Here is a 20,640-nt window from a genome sequence, read left to right on the forward strand (position 1 = left end):
TCTTTTTCTGCTGAGATAGGATGAATGCTCACTAATCCAACAGGCCAAGGGCAAAGAAAGAGAGAAAGAAAAAGATGGAGAGAAAGAGAGGGAAATAAGAATAGATTATTTGTTCCACATGCCCGAATATCAAGTGCTGAACCCAAATCCCTACAGGGACGCTGATAAAGCAGGAAGCCGTTTTTATAGACAGTCCACTTATTCCTGTCCCCACCGTGCACAGAAAGAACGATAACTCTCTATTCCTCCTGGGCCGTGCGCTGAAAGGGCCGATGGGAAAAACCTTTCACCACGTTAATTGATCAAGAAGAAGCCCGATAAAGGGGACCGTCCTGAATCACGGCACAAAAGAGAAGGCCGTTTAGGGGAAGAGTGAAATATGACTCATTATGTAGACTTATTGTAGGGTATTAACTGTACATTTGCTTTTTAAAGGAAGGTTATTATTATGCATGACCTCTGAGAGAGAGGTCATTTTTTTTAAATGCCCATTTTACATTTTGACATACCTTTTGCACCAAGAGGAACTGGTGGCAGAGGCAGTTAGTTTTTAAGACAAAAATATATAACAAGAAGGGCATGCTGGAGAAACACTTTATTTTAATGTATCTAAACAGTGCTTACAATTATAATATGTATGTATGTGTGTATGTGTGTATGTATGTATTTAAGTATGTATGTATGTATGTATGTGTGTATGTGTGTATGTATGTATTTAAGTATGTATGTATATATATGTGTGTATGTATGTGTATGTATGTATGTATATGTATGTATATATGTATGTGTATGTGTGTATGTATGTATTTAAGTATGTATGTATATATGTATGTGTGTATGTATGTGTGTATGTATGTATTTAAGTATGTATGTATGTATGTGTATGTATGTATGTATGTGTATGTGTTTATGTATGTGTGTATGTATGTGTGTATGTGTGTATGTATGTATTTAAGTATATGTATGTATGTATGTATGTATGTATTTAAGTATGTATGTATGTATGTATGTATGTGTGTATGTATGTGTGTATGTGTTTATGTATGTGTGTATATGTGTATGTATGTGTGTATGTGTAGAGATAGATAGATCTAGGAATGATTTCAGCTATTTCATCTAAAAAAAAACATGTATTTAAACAGTAAGTACAATAACAGTGGTGAATAATAATTAATTGTATTATAAATAAAAAGAACAGTCAGTCTCCTTAATCTCACTATTACCGTTCATTCAGAGCCTTGATTCACCCACGTGATTCTCTCCGCCACGCCTCCTTATGAAAACTTTGCGCCAATCACAGGCCTAGGTTGGAAGGTCGTATTTGCATATGAGCGCGCGCACTAGCTCAACCCTCCGAAGAACTTCTGGACCAACCACAGGTTGTAGATTTGCATACGCATGCGCACTGCGCACGCTGCCCCAGCGCGGGAGCTCAGTGTTCGGATGAAAGCTGCGACTTGTCAACACCGCCGCGCTAATGTAAGTTATGTACATTTAATTCTGTCTTTTACATTAATGACATTTTTTTTTTGATTACAAAAATAAGTACTAACGCGTAAAAAAGGTCGCACAATGCCAGTTTATTTTCCTTTTTTTCCCCCGGTTGATCTGACGAGATGCTAGCTAAGGCAGTAAGTGGCTGTATTGTCCTGCTGATTTATTCACCAGTGGTTCACTTTTTAGTCATACAGGACAGATTATTGACCATTATTCACTATAACATATACAATGTCTGCATTTTATTTTTACTATTTGTATCCGTTGCGTTTTCCTAACAGGCAAAATAGTTGTGTACACATATAGTTGAGTAGTAGAAAAGTAGTGTAATGTAGTGTAGTAGAAATGTAGAAAAGTAGTGTAATGTAGTGTGTAGTAGAAAAGTAGTGTAGTAAAAAAGTAGTGTAATGTAGTGTAGTAGAAAAGTAGTGTAATGTAGTGTAGTAGAAAAGTAGTGTAATGTAGTGTAGTAGAAATGTAGAAAAGTAGTGTAATGTAGTGTGTAGTAGAAAAATAGTGTAGTAGAAAAGTAGTGTAGTAAAAAAGTAGTGTAATGTAGTGTAGTAGAAATGTAGAAAAGTAGTGTAATGTAGTGTGTAGTAGAAAAATAGTGTAGTAGAAAAGTAGTGTAGTAAAAAGTAGTGTAATGTAGTGTAGTAGAAATGTAGAAAAGTAGTGTAGTAGAAATGTAGTGTAGTAGAAAAGTAGTAATGTAGTGTAGTAAAAATGTAGTGTAGTAGAGTGTAGAAAAGTAGTGTAATGTAGTGTAGTAGAAAAGTAGTGTAGTAGAAAAGTAGTGTAGTAAAAAGTAGTGTAATGTAGTGTAGTAGAGTGTAGAAAAGTAGTGTAATGTAGTGTAGTAGAAAAGTAGTGTAGTAAAAAGTAGTGTAATGTAGTGTAGTAGAAAAGTAGTGTAGTAAAAATGTAGTGTAGTAGAAAAGTAGTAGAAAAGTAGTGTAGTAAAAAAGTAGTGTAATGCAGAGTAGTAGAAATGTAGTGTAGTAGAAAAGTAGTGTAGTAGAAAAGTAGTGTAATGCAGAGTAGTAGAAATGTAGAAAAGTAGTGTAATGTAGTGTAGTAGAAAAGTAGTGTAGTAGAAAAGTAGTGTAATGTAGTGTAGTAGAAAAGTAGTGTAGTAGAAAAGTAGTAAAAAAGTAGTGTAAAGTAGTGTCGTAGAATTCAGTCAGTCGACTTCTTAATATCATCATTATGACACCACGGCTATGAGAACTATCAATATTATATAGAAACACAGTACAACAGAGTGCTGCATCACATACATGTATCTGATACAGGCAGAATACATGCCATTACTAAAGCAAGAAAACCAGTGAACACAATTCAACAAGTCTCCTTTCACTGAAGCCACAGCTGCACTGCCCACATACATCTCTAGCAGAAGCATTGATATTAACCTCATAAAATTACCTTTTTGTGCATTTTGTTCTGTGTGTTATTGTTTTCCTGTGGGTTTGATTGAAGGCAAATTGTTTGTTTTTGTGCAAATTCTACTTCTAGCAACACAACCGATAGAAACATATTCATGGACAAAAATATATTTAAATGTTGTCAGTGATTTTGATCAAGTTTAGGCCAGCAGAATAGACCTTGCTGATTCTGCCCTGCCACTGCTAAACATGTAGTGTACTAGAAATTAAGGAGAAGTGGCCTGTGAATGCGCAGACATAAGTGCAAATTGTATTTGCCAAGTGTGTTTACCCCCTGCGTGAACTTTTCATCAGTTTTTCATCGTCTTAGAACCTAGAGCTAAAATTGACTTATTTGGTGTTATATTTTATGAATCTGTGTGTTAAATGTTGTGACATTGATTATATTGATATAACACCTTGACATATGCTATAAAAATTAGCAGAAATAAAATAAAAAATAATGCAAGAATGCTCCAAAATGCCTCAGAATCCATAAAAATTCTTTAATCCATTTAAATGGAAAAGAAACTGGGAAATTCCATCAGGTGGACGACGAGATGTCCATCAGTCCATGTCAGTGACCATGTATTACAGAGAAGCAGCTGAAGAGGCTGAAGCCTACCCTTCACTCTGTCCCCACATTGAAGCGCAGTGGTGGTACCTTCATAATGAAATGTTGCTTCTTTGACAAGCACAACAAATTGTAAAATAGAAAACCTTTCAAGGCACTGGAGTAGGCTGCTGGCTCAAATAACTGTGTTATGAAGGTGAAGAAGTTAGAGAGAATCATATACACCAGAAGTCCCCAACCTTCTTTTGCACCATGGACCATTGCACCATGGCTTCATTTATCACTGCATAGGAAAAAAACGGAGTTTAAAACACGTAGGCAGAAGTGGTCATTTTGTTTACGGCCCAGTACCAAACGATCCACGGCTCGGTACTGGTTCGGGCCACTGCTATATACGCTACATATAGCGTATATAGCATCTTATAATACAGAAAAAAGTATTGGGACACCAGAGTTTTCCAGCCATATGTGGTTTTCTCCAAACTGTTTCCACCAAGTTAGAGGCACACAATTGTATAGGACGTCTTTGGATCTGGTAGCATGAAACCTTCCCTTGACTTGAACTAGGAGACCATGGGTTGGCATGAGTGAAAGATCTTGAGTGACCTGTTATAGAGCTCTGACCTCAACCCAACTGAACAGCTTTGGAATGAATCGGAATGCGGCCTCTTCACCTCACCTACATGACCTACCTGACTTTATTAACAACCTTGTGGTTGAACAAGCATCCCAGTGGATTTGCTTATAACAGCAAATGGGGACTAAATTGGGAAAAGCATATATGAATCTTGTGGTCAGGTCTCCACAAAATATTGTCCATGTAGTGTATATATTTACATTATATTTATTATAGGGACTTTAGGGTGCTTCCAGTTGAGTAGAGTACAACTTGCCATGTATCTGTATAGGGATTAAACCCTGACTTCTTTCTTTTTGATTTATTCTATATGTTATCTATGAATGTGGATTACAAAATATATATATTTTTGAAATAAGATCTTGCCTTTTAGCAACCATAAGTAGTACACAGTACATATTGTTAATCATGCTGTGATTTAAAAAAAAAAATAAAATCAATATAGCTTTTTTTTTAAGCAGTGTTTTATAAAATCCTCAAATTAAAAAGATTCAAGAGTAAGAAATTGACTTTTTTTTTTTTTTTTTTTGCCAAAAAAGGGTGAAATCAAGCTAAATGTCTCACAGGATGGAGTGGGAATCGATTGGCTGCCTTCTTTTCAAATGCACCAGTCTTTTTTTTTCCTTGTTCTTTCTTTTTTCTTTTTTCTCCTTGTGAGCTTTTGTTTGGCCAGATGCATGGCGTTCATTGTTTGCGTGTTAAGCAGCTTTTTATGTCTCTGTATTTAATACAGCTAGACATATAATATTCATAATAGAAAAAAAAATGGGATTAGGAAAGAATCCTCTAATTATTTAAAAAAAGGAAGAACAATAGCAAGTTTGACATTGCTGATGTTCCTAAAAGAGCACATTCAACAGCGTTTTATTCCAGCATATTTATTTATTAATTACTGATGCATCATTTTCCCCCCCCTTTTACATTATAGCAGCTATAAATAATCTTTCAACTGCAGAAATGTGATTTTAATGCAGTACACACATCTTTGTGTTTTGTGTTATTATGTAACAGTGTACAGGACTGAAATTGTTGTTTTTTTTGTTACAAATGTTTACTTTTATTCCTGCAGTAAAATGGAGGATGATTTCAGTCAGTCCCTTACTCCTCCTGTCTCTCCCTTTATGGACGGGGAGCTGAGCGACTCGTCCCTCGCTCGACCACCATGCTTCTCTTGTGCGTTCGAAAAAGGACGAGAAGAAGCGCAGACCCTGTCTTCTGATGGCTACGTCAGCCGAGGCATCTTAAAAAGGTACAAGAACACTCAACACACTTAAAAACACTATGTACATAACTAAGAAGTCCTTCAATTAAACGCAACAGTCGTTGGCGATAAAGATTCTCAAGTCTTGGACAATGATGATCAGATGAAGACTAGTACCTATAAATAAAAGGATAAATATAAAGTATTTCCCATCTCCTCCAGGTTGCTGCTGAAGTTAGATCCGGCTCCTGCAGACTTCGAAACCGACACCGTGGATTTGTTCGGCTTCTCCTGGGTGACCGAGACTGCGTTGCTGGAGTCGACTCAGCTTCTGTTTGGCTTGTTCAGGTGAGTGCAGATTGTGTGTGCGTGGGCGATTTGTGCGACTGCCATACCGTCGGCTGCGTCCTAATTTCTCAATCTGTTCACTCTTTTTCAGACAAAAAGTCTTCAGGCTGGAAACTCTGGTTCAGTCTAGCTCGCATGATTTTGGTGAGAAGAATTACACTCTTGAGCCATTTGTATCGTCTATACTTACCGTACAGGTCGGTTTCGTAAGCGTACGGTTTCTGTTTTTAGTAGGGGTGCAACGGTACACAAAATTTAGGGTACAGTATGTACCTCGGCTTTTAAGCCACGGTACGGTTCAATATCAGTGCAAAACATGAGATTACTTGTAATTTTTTATTTTTTATTTTTTTTTAATTAACATCGGTTATTAGCTTAAATAAAATAACTGCTTGGTTTAAATAAAAAATGGTATAATCAAATAAATGCAAAACACCTTTTAATTATATTGATTAAATTGGCACAAATTAAATTAACAAAAAAATGTAATTAATGGAATTGTAATTAAAAATGTAATTGAATTGTTTACATGTGTACCCTATTTGGGTAAAACAGAGTGTATATAATATACAACTTTTTAAAGATATGTTTTACTTTTTACTGTTCTATGCATTTCAGCATACTTTTGACAAATGTCTGCATTTTTCAGAAACACACAAGATATTTATTTATTCATAAATGAATGCATTCCTTCATTTATTCATTCGTTCACTGCTTCGATATGCGGAAATTCTTAAAGCTGTATATAAATCTCGAAAGAACGGAGATGCTGCGCTCAAAGAACTCGTTGAGGGAACTCGCAAAGTTGAGGGAACTCGTAGGATCACTGCTGACCAGGAATTATTTGGCTGGTTCATTATTTTCTTTGAAGCGCTGATACTGACAAGGTGGTATGTTGCTGGTATGAGTGTATTAGGCATTGAAGTGTTGTAATAAACAAACCAGCACCTAATGTTACTGATACTGAAGGAAGTTGATTGCAAAACTTCAATTAGACTGACAGAATTTAATGGAAATTGTTAGAAGTCTGTATAATTAATTAGTCTTTCATGTTATTTGTCTTTATTTTCAGGTCAAGCAAGTAGCCTTCATTATGAAGCCGAAGAGCTGAGGCAGCAGTGTGTGCTGTTTCTCACCTACATTAAAGTCTTTATTCACAGGTAATGCTTATATGAATACACAGACAATTGGAAGTAGTGACGATAAATATTTGGACTAAAATATGAAACCTCTATTATCTAACCCCTTAGTGTGTTTTTCTGTGCCGTAAAAATAAACAAGAATTAAAGTCCTGCAATAAAGCATTACTACAATATAGCAACAATAATTGCTTGTAAGGTGATTCTTAGAACTGGGTTGAAAAAGATGGAGCCTGCCTGGAGGACAGCAACAGGGGCAGGGGTGGAAATGAAATCTGCGGCGGGGGAAAGGATTTTTGAAAAGACATCTCCCTCTGTCTTTAGAGTCTTGTGAATTTGCTGTTCTCCAACGGTTATCCTCAGGTTTCTGGAGGCACCCCACCCACTGGCGGACGAGTTCTCCCCTGAGTTCTCACAGATGGAGGCGCAGTTTCCCTCCAATTTAGTGGAGCAGCTGTTCGGCGTCACGCTCCTCATTGGCCGGCTTAAAGATTTACCGGCAAACGTCCAAAGCGCTTTCACCATCCATCACCAGGGAAAGGTACACAACCTCAATTTCTTAATAGAATGTCGCCATTTTCAACTTGACGGCTGATTTATGGTTTGACGACACGGTTTCCTTTGTGTCTATATCTATCTTATATCCAAAATCCAATTCAAAGGATTTAGTTTTAAAAGTATACATTTAGAATTTTGTAAATAAAATTGGACACAGTAGGGGGTGTAAAATACATTTACTATTTAAGAATGAAAACAAATATTGGTCTAACTGAACGTTCATGGATGTTATCATGGTGAGAAATATCAACATGTAAAATCTTAATGATTGAGCCCACTTTTACAGACCCGCACTGCAGCTTTACAGACCGTTATGTAGCTTTACAGACCCGCACTGCAGCTTTACAGACCCGCACTGCAGCTTTACAGACCCGCACTGCAGCTTTACAGACACGCACTGCAGCTTTACAGACACGCACTGCAGCTTTACAGACCGTTATGTAGCTTTACAGACCTGCACTGCAGCTTTACAGACCATTATGTAGCTTTACAGACCCGCACTGCAGCTTTACAGACCCGCACTGCAGCGTTACAGACCCGCACTGCAGCGTTACAGACCCGCACTGCAGTGTTACAGACCCGCTTACTATCTACCCTCTTTCACATACACAGTCTCATAGACACATTTGTGATTAGTTAGTGTGACTGTGATTGACAGGGGAGAGTGAGTATTTAATCTTTCCCACTGAGCATAATCTAATTTGCTTTCTTAGTTCCCAAACACGTCTTTCTGCGAGTCATGTCCCTGTATCATGTCAGGCTTTAAATGAGTGTGTTGAAGTTTGTATGTATATTTATATCCATTCTTTTATTTATATATATTTGCTAATTAATATATTTTGTAAAAGACATTAACTGCATTTCCTTCTTCAGCTTTTCCCTCCATCGTGGCATTTATTGCACCTTAATTTGGATGTCCACTGGGCCATACTGGAGATCCTGCACATTTTGGGGCACAAAATGATGGGTAATTTATCAAACTTTGGTGAAAATGTTGCAGTCATGGTTTGAAATAACAAGAATCTTTGTCTGGTGAATGCGACTGTCCCTTATTACTTATTCTACTGAAAGACCCATATCAAATTTATTAGCAAGCAATCTAATATATAATATATATATATTTATTTATTATTATTATTATAGTATGTATGTATATATTGATTGAATTATTACGAGCTATTTATATTGAAGTATTTAACCCAGTTTCTCTTTATATTGTCTTCACATTTGGAAAGATGACACTTGGAGACAAAAGATGTCCATCTAGGTAGCCCTGTAGTAATCTATGTGAAACGTGCTCCTCTCTCCACAGGTCAAGTTGTGTATGCACGCCAGTTTGTTGATCTAACAGGAGAAACTCTTACCAACGTCAGCCTGTTTGAAGATCACCTCCACAACCTGCTGTGTGACCTCATTACTTTAGCGCTGAACAAGTACAGCAAGGTAAGTGTGAGCAAGTGTGTGTGTGTGTGTGTGTGTGTGCCTGTGTGCGGTGATGTATAGTCTACAGGTTTGTTGTTCATTTAGGTAAAAGGTGTGTAATGGTGTGTTTTTCTGTGCATTAGTTTATTTCTCAGTGAATGAGCTCAGATTGGCCCAGGCAAGATTTCTGGTTTGACCTACAGAATGTGTGTGTGTGTGGGTTTTGTCAAAATATATACATGAAAATATCTCCCTATGTTGCTTAAGGTGAGACCGACCGAGGCGTTAACAAGCCATCCTTACCAATGTGTTTGCACTAAAGAGATTTGGATTCTCCTTATGCACTTTTTGGAACACAGAAGCAAAATTCTTCACACACAGGTACACCCATGCACCCACACACCCACATGTGAGACACTTACTTCAGCAATGTTGTTCAGGTGTTATAAGTTCCAGTGATGTTCTGAACTGGTAAAACAGAAGACTGTAGGTCCCCCAGTTTCATTGAGCAGCAATGTAAGTCAGCTAGAGACATTTCAATTTGCATTTGACGCTGGCTTAAAACTAACTGGTGACTAAAATCTGTAAACAAGCAAAGACCTCCTGAGAATTTATTGTTGGTATACTAATTTTCCAGTGCTAAAATAACCACTAGAATGGACTGTGGCAGCGTGTTGCAGGCTGCCCTGCTGTCTCTTTAATAAGCTTCAGCTGGTTTCAAAAGCAGCATCCCGCACCCTACCAGGAAAAGAAAGGCACAGTATTAGCCCACTCGTTTTCTTATAACATCGTGTGCATAACATCCTGTTAAGTTCCATACTAAGTATAAAGCCATGCTTATTGCATTTAAATCTTTATGTAACCTTCCGGAAAACATCAGGAGATAGAAGCCATGTAGATTGTTTTAATTACAGATCGATATACAAATATATGTGCCTAGTCTGATCATTTATTACATACATTTTATATATATATATCCTTATCAGTCATTAATGTCACTAACACTTCTACGAGGTTAGGTGTCGTATTCATTGCTTTCTGACGACTGGGAAAAGCCCATGCTGACTTTCTAATAGAATCCTCATGATGTCCTATGTGGTGTTTTGGTAGTCTTTTTGGGGCTATGTGAATGCACTTCTCGACTCCAACCTGAAGGGGTCGCTATCAGGAGTTGCAGTACACTGTAAAGACATGCACGGCTTCACCTGGTGGATGATCACACACCTTGCACAGCTTGGAATGTGGAACCGTAACGGAGTACTTCAAAACGAAGTAAGTTAAAGATTAGTTATTTAATAATCCTTATTGTTTATTTTTTAGAAACAAGTAATTAAATTAGATATTTAAAAATAAATAAAAAAATTTGATCTTACCAGCCGATAACTGAGGAATTAACAGATGAATGAAAAAAATAAATGGATAAAAAATGGATACTGGACTTTATTACAAAAAAAAAAACAGTACTGAATCATGGAAAAAAACAAAAAAATTAAATAATACATATAATTATTAATAATATAATAAATATAATATAGCACTGTTTATGCAACAAACAGCATGTGACTTCAGATATTTGCCTCTAGTGGTCACTTTTATAATGTCAGTGGACTGGAACCCGGAAAAACTATCAGCATTGATTTTTGCCCATAGTTCCATCAATCAATCAATGTGGATTAAAAACTGATTAACTGGTCAATCTCTATTATTTATTCTTTTATAGTCGCACTTAAATTTGCAGCATATCAAAAAACAAATTAGCTTTATCTTTTATCCCTTACCTTATAGCAGCTATAAGCGTTTGGTCCCTCACCAGCGCCCTCACATGAGCTGCCAAAGTGCAAAAGGTTTTCTCATCTTTAGACTCTCCCTTGGTAGGAAACATACTGACTTTTTCAAAGCACTGACACTGGAGTCATCTAAAGTTTCCTTACAGAGAACTTCACATATTAAAGAGATATATTAATATAAACTTTAGATTATAGAAAAAGTATTAAACACCTACTGAGCAATAAGAATTGAGATTTCATAAGGGGTAATAACTTATAAATGACTGCTGGCATATGTTCTATGGTGTCACCACAGTTAAAGAGAAAATGGTATGTGAACAGGACACTTTAGTATATTGGATATGAAATAATGTATTCTACAACATTTAAATATACTGTATTTGCATTAGGAACACTTATGAAGTTTTGTGTGTGTGTGTGGTGCAAAATGTAACTTATTACTTAACTCAGTTATAAAGCACCATATGTCCATGTGAAATTTTTCTGAATGTTTTCTCCATTATTATATCTTTTTCTGGTTTATATTTGCATGTAAATGATTATATACCTCCTAAAGGTTTAGTTTGTTTTGCAGAAGCAGCTGGATGACAACTGGAGTTTTGTGTGTAATCTGCTGAAGTCCAGCTGTGATGTGAAGGTGTGTTTATTCACTCTTACATATCTACACCTTTTGCACATAAATGAATGTCACATTTGAGTATTTGGTTTATACAGTGTTTAAATTTCTGAGGCCCAGACTTTAAGAAAAATCATTTTTGGTAATGGAACGACAAGCTTTCAGCAGCACACTAGTGTGTGTGTATACTGTATTTGCTTGAATTATACACCAAGTTTACTGTGTGTGTGTGTTTGTGTGTGTCCAGGCAGCAGTTCAGGAGGAGCAGATGCGGATGTATGTGCATTGCTGTCTGACTCTGAGTATGGTCTGGGTTCCCAGCCTCAGCGCCATCAACACACTTTGGGATTTTTTCAGCAAAAACCTGGTGCTTCACACTTTCTTCAACTTTCTTAATGTCCTTAGTATCCTAGTATATTTTTTTGTATTTGGCCTGTGTAATTGTGTGTGTTGGTACGTCTACAGAATGGATCGTTCTCAGTACCTTGGTTAGGTGTGTCTGCATTGGCCAGCATTGGCTCCACCCCACTGGCACTGTTGGAACAGGCCAAGAGCTGCTGTAGCCCTGCCCCACTGAACTCCACTTACCATGCCCAACTCTATCGCTCCACCAATTCCTTCCTTATTTTCCTGCGGATGCTCGCATTGCACCTGAAGCAGGAGATTGGCGCCCCCTGGAGGCAGATCAAGGGCAGGTCCGTCTGTGTGTGTGTGTGTGTGTGTGTGTGTGTGTGTTAGTGTTTGCATGTGTATATGTGGAACACTGTCTGGTGGTGTGTCTGTCTGCTAGTTTGTGTGTGTGTGTGTGTGTGTGTGTGTGTGTGTGTGTGTGTGTGTGTGTGTGTGTTTGGAATGGAATAAATCTGCATAATGACTTCCTGCTGTTTGGAACGTGAAACACACACGAAGGCTAATTAGCTAACAAGCATGGCGGTTAATTCTCCTTAACGAAGACGCTCGCTTCTCCAGCAGCACCAGGGCGGGAGCCGAGCTGGTCAGGATCCAACACACACACACATGTACACACAGAGCCCGCGGCGGAGCGTGGGTCGGGATGTTTGTGTGTGGCATTAATAAGACCAGCAGGGAGAGAGTGTTCGGCTCTGACTCTAGAATCTGCAGCATCTGTTCATCTGTGGAGAAAAGCTGTTTGAGTAAACACACAAACAGATAAACAAGCAAACAGATAAACAAACAAACAGGCAGGTGGGAGAAAAAAAAACAATGTCAGTGTTTTTTATTCGATGTCTGGTAGAGTCAAAGGTAAAACTAACTTTTTTTTTTTATAGGATTTTAGTGATGAAGAGGTGAGAACAACAGTAGGGAAATGGCCAATCTTAATCAGTTCCCTTATCCAGTGGTTTTCAACCTCTGTGTTGTAAGATTGTTACGTGTGGTATGGGAACATATACAATTATACTTAATTGGTCCAAAAAATATTATTTAGTTACTGGAAATAGTTTCTCATTGCTAAATGCCTGCACTTGCAATGTAGTGACTGGCAGTGTAATAGAAATACTCTTCCATGTCAGTGGGTGGCGGCGTCTGCAGCGCAAAAATCACCTTGTTCATTTATGGGTATACTATTAATTTAGAGCTGTGGAGGGTTAAGGGCCTTGCTCAAGGCCCCACAAGAGTGGCAGCTTGGGGCTTGAACCTTCGACCTTCTAATCAGTAATCCAGAGCCTTAACCACTAAGCTACCACCATCCCAAGTTGGTTTTTGCTTTAACCATGAAAAAGACGACTCCTTTATTCAACTTGCCTGTTACATTCTGTTTCAAGTGTCAGTACACTGTCTATGTGTAAGAGTTACCACTCAGAGTTAGTGTTTGATAAGTGATGGAATAAAACAGTCAGTGGTAATGCACTCAGTCTGTCACACTCTGTGGTGTGTGCCAGTGGGGGGCCATATTGATTTCGAGCCCCCTCCCAAAGCTGCAGGGAGGGATGTGCGCTTCTGTGTGACTGTGTGTGTGTGAGTGTGTCTGTCTCACTGTTTCTGACATTTAACATGATCTTTAAAGCCATTTAACCCTCCTGCCCTGGAGGATCACGCATGTGCCGCACACACACACACACTGTTCGATACACTCTCCATCATGTAGATATTTACACACACTATCTATTGCCCATGTGTGGTCTCATTTCCACTGACACACACACACACACACACACACTGGTGATCAAAATTAGAGAACAATTTATAAACAATTAAACAATTCTGAAATAATGTCATCTTCACTGCTCAACAGTTGGAGTTTTTGTCCTGTCTATACCATGCTACCAGAACACCTTTTCCACAAAATAACTAAGGCATTTTAAAAAAAAAAACATTATTTTACAGAAAACACACTGATCAAAATTAGAGAACACTTTCAGATACCTCCCAGTTATTGGTGTTAATCTGGCACCTGGTGCTGATATCCTTGATTATCTGTCAACCCCTATTTAACTGGCAGCCTAACGTCCAGTTTCACTGACTCTGCAAGGTAGTGGGCCGTTCTAAAGTGACTGAAAGCCTCCGGCAGCAGGCTGCCAGATGAAGGCCAAACGTATGACCCTATCAGCCGTAGCAAGACAAGTTGGTCGTTCCAAATCTGTGATTTCAAGAATATTGAATCTTTACATCATCACAAACTCATTCAAGTCCGCCAAGAAGGCTGGTTTTCCACCGAAGACAAATACAAAAAACTCCTTCAACTGTTGAGCAGTGAGGATGACATTATTTCAGAATTGTTCAATTGTTTATAAATTGTTCTCTAATTTTGATCACCAGTGTACATACATGTGAGTCTTTTTCCACGTGTGTCTATAAACATCTATTTTACCCCTTTTTTTTCTTTTTTTTTTTTTTATTAGTTTTTGTTTTTCCTCATGTTCTGACTCACTCTCTGTCTCTCTTTTCCTACTTAGAATCTATTCTAAGTTCCATGAGCGCCGCATGGCCGAGCTCTCCGAGAGCGGACTACATCACTTCCTGCTCCTCTTCCTGGTTTTGTCGCTCTCTGCTGATCTGGAGGACGTCACGGGACGCGCCTTCGATCTTTTGGCCCTGCGGTTGCCTGCGGCGACGGCGGTGATGTCGTGGCGGGGTCGTTTGGCTCTGCTGCTCGGGTTCGTGGAGCGGGGTGTGGACGTGGGCGGGGTTGCCACAAGGATCTCCACCTCCTTTAGCAGCGCTGCACGGGAGTTTTACCTCAAGACCACGCCCGTCCCGAGGAGGAACGAGCTGTGGCGCTTGATCTCCGCCTACTTGGAAGGGGTGGGCCAGGTGTGGCAGAGCAGCGCCACCTTGTGCCTGTCTGAGGAGAAGCTCATTAACGAAGGGTTCGGCCTGCTCCTACCTGCATGTGGCGCTAGAGAACTTGACACGGTGCTCGACTTCCTACAGTTGGCCCTGACACAGTTACGGTCAGTACACACAATCAGCACACACACAGCTAGCATGTGTATTTGTGATGGAAAGGAATGGTGGTACCATTTCCTGTGTGTGTTCAGGGTTTATTTAGGGTCAGCAGTGTAGTTTACATGGCTCACACTAACAAGTGTTTGATGTCTAGATAATTATTTGTGTTGTCTTATTTTTATTTGAGTGCTGATCAGTCAATTAGTGAGAATCTAATTAGAAACTACAGGATCGGTCACAGACACAACTTAACCCCTCATTCACCCCCACGCACAGTCATGAATGGGAATGTGATGAGCACCATTAGTGATTGATTGGCTCTTGGTCGGAAGCATGTGCATCAATCATTGGTCAAATTTTTCTTTCCACACTCACTAATCAAGCTAACGAGTTCCGAAGCCCACGTTCTACTTTGCCCCCTTAATTATGCATTAATTGCGTAGGTGGGAACGCATTCATCATAACCATCAAGGCTTCATTTCATGGAATGGTGAAAGCTTTGTACAAACTGGGTCAGTATGATGAGCCCTGGCTGTGTCCTAGGATCCATTAATGTGCCAACGAGATGCCAGTTCACTTCAGTCAGCATGAAGGTTTTTTTTTTTTTTTTCCTCTGATTGCATACTAAATATTATACCGTATATTAGTGCTGCACGATTTGGGGGGTTAATAACATGATGCGATTATTGTGGTCAATATTGCGATAAACGAGTCCACTTGATTGGTTATCAAGGAAAGTGCACACAGATTAGTGATAATGCTGAAATGTGTATTTGTAAATCTATAAAGGTTTTCAATCTTTAATAATTTTTTGACAAAATGAAATAACATTTGCATTAATGTAAAAAAGAAATGTCCTCCAAGGTACAGCTGAATTAAACAAAACGATAAATAAAAACATAAACATTTTCACAAAAATAAGATATTTAGGACCGGCACTAAGAGTGGCTGGGGTTGGTTCCCTGACCGGGGATCGAACCCGTGCCGCAGCGGCGACAGCGCCGCATCCTAACCACTAGACCACCATGTTGACATCGCGACTGCGATATATTTAATCATGCAGCACTACCGTATACGGTAGCTAGTGCTGTAGTATAAGGTTGGGACGAAGTCACAGGTGACTATAAAGCTTAAAAGTACCAGAAAACCGTTTTTTGACCAGATGAATTATCATTCACTGTTTTCTCTTCAAGAGATGATGATCATTAAGCTCAATGAGAAATCAAAATGGTTTTGTGATGATAAAAATTCGGTGTCATTTGCTACGACCGTCGCAGATATGAGATCACAACCTAATTTACCAGCTAAGGGAGATTTTGGACCGACATGCTTGAGTATAGATGCAGTGGATATTCAAAACCTGGATCATTTATGAAGCATTTAGAGGTTTATAGAGGAGGTGGTGTGAATGTAAATAGAACTAGTTTAATTAAAGTTTAACTAAATTGTTTGTCTTCAAACAATTACTTGAACTATTTTCAGTTAAACAAATAACAAATAATTAGCTGCTGTTTCATTATATAAGAAACTAGTGATTCATGTGTTGCTTCTTACATTAGAGCTCATGTCATTGGTTTCGTTTTTGAAGAAACCAAATAAAGAATAGTGTTTTTCAGAGCGTTTCTGGTTGCTTGTAATGCTTCAACACTGCACTTATGCCCTTAATGTTGGGTTTTTAATGGTGGTCAACCTATAGTGGATTTAACCGATACTGATAGCTAGGTTGTATCGTACTTGCCATTAACCAATTAATCAACCGAGTTTTTAAAATGGATACTGGATTTAAACAAACAAACACAACACTCCATGTAAAATAGTACTGAACTTTATTACAAACATAAAACAATTTTGTAACATTATTCAGTAAATGCGCTAAATGAAATAAATATGAAAAAATAAATATTGAGGGGGAAAAACCTAAATGTAACACTCAAAAATCCCCCCAAAAAGTAACATCCAAAATGAATTTAAAAAATACACTTCAAATAAAAAGTATGTGGGATCAGTGATTTGCCTCTAGAGGCCGCTCTTGTTCTGTATTATGCAACCCGGAAAAACTATCACTGATTTCACTGTAATTTGTCCTGGATATTTGAATAAGCCCTAACTACAGAAGACCACCACTGAAGCAGTGCTTAGTGGACTAATTAGACAAAAAAAATAGTCATAACCCACAATAAATCATGAAAATGAAATTTACTGTATTTCTCAATAATTATAATGGCTATTTGAAAAAAAGTCATAAACTAACCAGGGTTTAACCAGGGCTCGGTGTGTATCTGAGTGTGTGGTTGTTTTTTTGTACCACCAAGAATGGAAGGATCAGAAGGGGTCTCAGGTGGGTGTGCGTGCTTGAGTGCACACGCGTATGTGTGCGTATGTGTGTAAGATGCTGCTCTGTGGAGGGATTAAGAAGCATGTGTGTAGTGAGGGATGAAAGGTGGTGGGTGTGTGGGTGTGTGTGTGTGTGTGTGTGTGTGTGTGAGGCTGATGGAGGTGAAAGGGCCATTCCAACGCAGTAAACGAGTCTAATGAATTCAGACGATAATCGATTCGGTGAAAAGCCTCAGAGGTGTGTGTGTGCGCGAGAGTGTGAGCGAGAGATGCTAGCCCTCTTGCTTTGAGGCTGAATTACAACACAGGAGCATCATCTCTGCTCTAAATGAGATTACAGATCCTTCAGATGCTTAGCTGCACTAATACTAACCATCCAGAGAGAGCAAGAGATAGGATGAAAAAATTAAACAAAAATTTCCCTGTTGTATCTAACATGCTGTCCTCTTAACCCCTCGTAACCTTTTTTCATTAGAAGGATAAAAAAGAAAGGTAAAAAGAAGAAAGAAATAAAAGGAACTGTAATGGGGTGTCGAAGAGAGGAAACTGATCAAAGATTTTATTGTTAAACCCCAAACATTATGAGCTTACTGATATCCTGTTTAATTACTAGTCAGCTAGATGTAAGCAATGTTGAGTAGAGAAAAAACACCTTTAGGGCTTTAAAACACCAAAACGCAGAAAAATTCACGATTTGACCCCAAGACAGTTAAACTCTGACGACCATCGCTGAGAATTCAAATATTCAGTTCTAATCAGAGGTCAGACGGTGGTATTTAAAATGCAGTTTTTATGTGCGTTCTGGCGCTAATTGGAAAAAAAAAGATTTGTATTGATTCCAATGTTATAACATGAAACAGATTGTCTCAAGGTCGTTCCACAACGTAACTTTAAATGGCAAAACAATTCTGATGTGTATTCCCAGTAGAAGACGGGCTCAGTGCGGTACTTTTTGAGAGACGGTGTGATGTCACTTTGTTCGTTGTAGATTTTCGTTTTGCCGGCACATGTTTTATGTTTGTACTGTATGTATTTATGAATGAATGACAACATCTTTGACTGTTTCCACTGCAGGAGGGTGCAGCAGTGTTCTCAATGTGCTAGTGCAGCTGTTCCTCTAAATGTGGTTAAAGAGCGCCACCTGGCGGTCGCCGTCACTCTGTGGACTCACTTCTTGCCGTTCTTGCGCACCTTGAGAATGTCTCAGACTCCACCAGAAGAGCTGGCACACTCCGCTGCAGGTCAAATCTCTGTTTCTCTCTGATGTGGTACAATGTAGTGTGCAAAATCCCAGGTTTTTATTTCAATGTATGATGTAAGAAAAATAAATCAAACATCATCTGTTACCAGAAAACGTGAAAAATATGTTGGACAGAAATTTTCTATTTGCACATTGTTCCAAATGTATTGGACATTTATCATTATTTATTTGGTTACTTTCTCATGTTCCTAGGTTTTACTCTGTTAGCGTTGGATTTGCCTAACTCTGCCCCTCAGGATCTTCAGCCCCGCCCACTCCTGGCCATGATTCAATGCTTTGGCTGGGATGAGATGCTTCGGCCCATACTAGTAACACGCTACCTCAACGACCTGCTGCACAATGAGTAAATTTTTTTTCTTTAATACCTTGCCTTCCTTTTTCCCTTCATCATTTCCTTCCTTCCTTCCTTGCTTTCCTGCATTTATTTATTTTTTTAACTTCCTTTGTTTCACTTACTTTTTTTCCCCTTTACCCTTTCTTGTTGTTTCCATCTTTCCTTCAATTTCTTCCTATTTCTTTTTTTTAATATTTGTGTTTCTTTTCCTTTGTTTAATTTTGAAAGTGTGTCTGTGTGTTTGTAGGGAGCTGGTGCATAAAATGAGCTCTGCTGGTGACTCTGCGCAGGCTTTATGTGTAAGAGCTTGGATCCGATGTATTGTACAGCAACATCAACACAACACCACTGATGCACAAAACAGCAGAAAAGGTACACAGCAAGTTTACGTCCTTTAGGGAGAGGGGAAATGGTTGATTCCTTGGTTCATAATAAAAGGCTTATATAAATCGTTTCAACTGAAAAATAACATAAAAAAAATTAATAAAAGGCAAAACCGATTTCACTGGAATTGAGTTGAATGGAAACTATCAGCTATCAGCAAAAAAAAAAAAAAACGATAGTTTTTCCGGGCTGTGTTATACAGTACGAGAGCGGCCTCTACAGGCGAATTACTGATGCCACCGGCTGTTTATTTGAAATTTTTTATTTTTTTTTATAATAATTTTGGATAAAACATTTCTATTAGCGCTTATGAATTATTGATATAAAAAGGAAATGTGGACATGGATGTTCCACTATGCTGTCCTGTTCATCTGCATGTTGTTCTCAATACATTGTTAATATAAACTATATCCTAGAATTATTGTATAATGTGTATGGTTATAGACAGGACTTTAGACGAGCAGTTAGCCGAGATGACAACACTCATCCTCCGACTGCCAGAAGTGGAGTCACTGCTTCTGAGAGCCGGACTGAACACTAACTCTGCTACACAAGAACCTAAAGCTGCCCTGACCTTGTTTATAAAGGTGCACATGCACACACTTTTCCACATACACATGTCAAGACACACAATAACAATTTGTTATTTATTACAGTAAGTTCTTTAAGTTTCATTCTTGCATCTGTGTGCAGTGTGTAGGTTGTGTGTATGGTGGGTTGCAGCAGCTGGCTGAGCGTGTGTCCCTGGTGTGTAAAGCTCTGGAGTACGTAGGCGACATCATAAAGTTCATCAAACCCAACCTGCTGAACAAGAGCACAGAGGGGCTGAACATCACCTACTGGACACTCGGTGTGGCACAATACGCACTACACACTGTGTAAAATTAAAAGTTTTCCCTACAGACTGTGGAGGTGAAGCCCAGGAAGTATAAAGAAATCCAGACACAATATCAGCATGTAATAACGAATAGGACCGTACACAATGCTTATTGTGAATCTGCAATTAAATAAATTAAGAAAAAGTCATCAAAACTCTCGCAATATGCTTCAGGTTTGTCTTTATTCCAAAAACCAGTGGCCATCAGGGCTAGCAATTTCTTTCTCCTGTCCTAAACGCTATCAAAATCACTGACTTACATCTAGGAGAGTCTGTTTACATGAAAGTTTCTATCCAATCAGATTTCGGGGCCATCTAGCAGGCATACAATAATGTCTGCATTTTTACTTTCTTTGATTGGATGATTAAGACTAATCAGAGCTCGCAAAAAAAACCCTGCATGCTTACGATGTAAATAATCCAGAGGATAATGTGGTTTATTCTGGATTTCCTGCACAACATCGATTTGTTCAACTTCAGGTGATTTATCACACAAGGTCTTAATCTGCTTGTACTGTATGTGCATGTCATCACAGGGTGTGTGGTTAAGCACTGGAGCCCCCTCCTGGCCACGTCTAAAGCTCAACCCTTTCTACTGCGCATCATAGACGTCCTGCTGCTCCCTCATTCCCTGCTGCAGGATAAAGCTCCGCCTCCTCAGCTGACCTCTGCTATTCGGGACACACTGCCACTTTACCTGCAGGTCTGTGTATTATTTCTAATGCTACTATTTTTAGCGTGTGTTCAAGACCATTGTATAGACGGTGCATGCTGATTGTGTTCGAGGCATCCTTTACCTGCTTGAATATGAACAATCGTGGAATTTGATGTCATCT

At 38.7% G+C, this 20,640-nt stretch overlaps 1 protein-coding gene across 2 annotated transcripts in view; it reads left to right on the plus strand.

The window, feature by feature from the left end:
* Window positions 1–1,337: 1,337 nt before the first annotated feature.
* Window positions 1,338–20,640, plus strand: part of mms22l (MMS22-like, DNA repair protein) — a 22,353-nt gene continuing 3,050 nt past the window's right edge. Inside the window, exons 1-20 of one of the 2 annotated variants that reach the window (XM_046876652.1) lie at window positions 1,338–1,479; window positions 5,205–5,384; window positions 5,559–5,684; window positions 5,776–5,828; window positions 6,757–6,844; window positions 7,187–7,364; window positions 8,255–8,348; window positions 8,694–8,824; window positions 9,071–9,184; window positions 9,914–10,075; window positions 11,165–11,227; window positions 11,454–11,573; window positions 11,672–11,901; window positions 14,122–14,619; window positions 18,023–18,189; window positions 18,402–18,552; window positions 18,791–18,915; window positions 19,372–19,514; window positions 19,621–19,777; window positions 20,341–20,507. In XM_046876652.1, coding sequence (XP_046732608.1) covers window positions 5,209–5,384; window positions 5,559–5,684; window positions 5,776–5,828; window positions 6,757–6,844; window positions 7,187–7,364; window positions 8,255–8,348; window positions 8,694–8,824; window positions 9,071–9,184; window positions 9,914–10,075; window positions 11,165–11,227; window positions 11,454–11,573; window positions 11,672–11,901; window positions 14,122–14,619; window positions 18,023–18,189; window positions 18,402–18,552; window positions 18,791–18,915; window positions 19,372–19,514; window positions 19,621–19,777; window positions 20,341–20,507 — 2,943 coding nt within the window. In that variant the 5' untranslated portion in view covers window positions 1,338–1,479; window positions 5,205–5,208. Of the gene's footprint in view, window positions 1,480–1,499; window positions 1,632–5,204; window positions 5,385–5,558; window positions 5,685–5,775; window positions 5,829–6,756; window positions 6,845–7,186; window positions 7,365–8,254; window positions 8,349–8,693; window positions 8,825–9,070; window positions 9,185–9,913; window positions 10,076–11,164; window positions 11,228–11,453; window positions 11,574–11,671; window positions 11,902–14,121; window positions 14,620–18,022; window positions 18,190–18,401; window positions 18,553–18,790; window positions 18,916–19,371; window positions 19,515–19,620; window positions 19,778–20,340; window positions 20,508–20,640 lie in introns of those variants that run through there. The other variant, XM_046876653.1, reaches the window with a different exon arrangement.

The sequence above is a fragment of the Silurus meridionalis genome, chromosome 20 (assembly GCF_014805685.1).
Source record: "Silurus meridionalis isolate SWU-2019-XX chromosome 20, ASM1480568v1, whole genome shotgun sequence".
NCBI lineage: Eukaryota > Metazoa > Chordata > Actinopteri > Siluriformes > Siluridae > Silurus > Silurus meridionalis.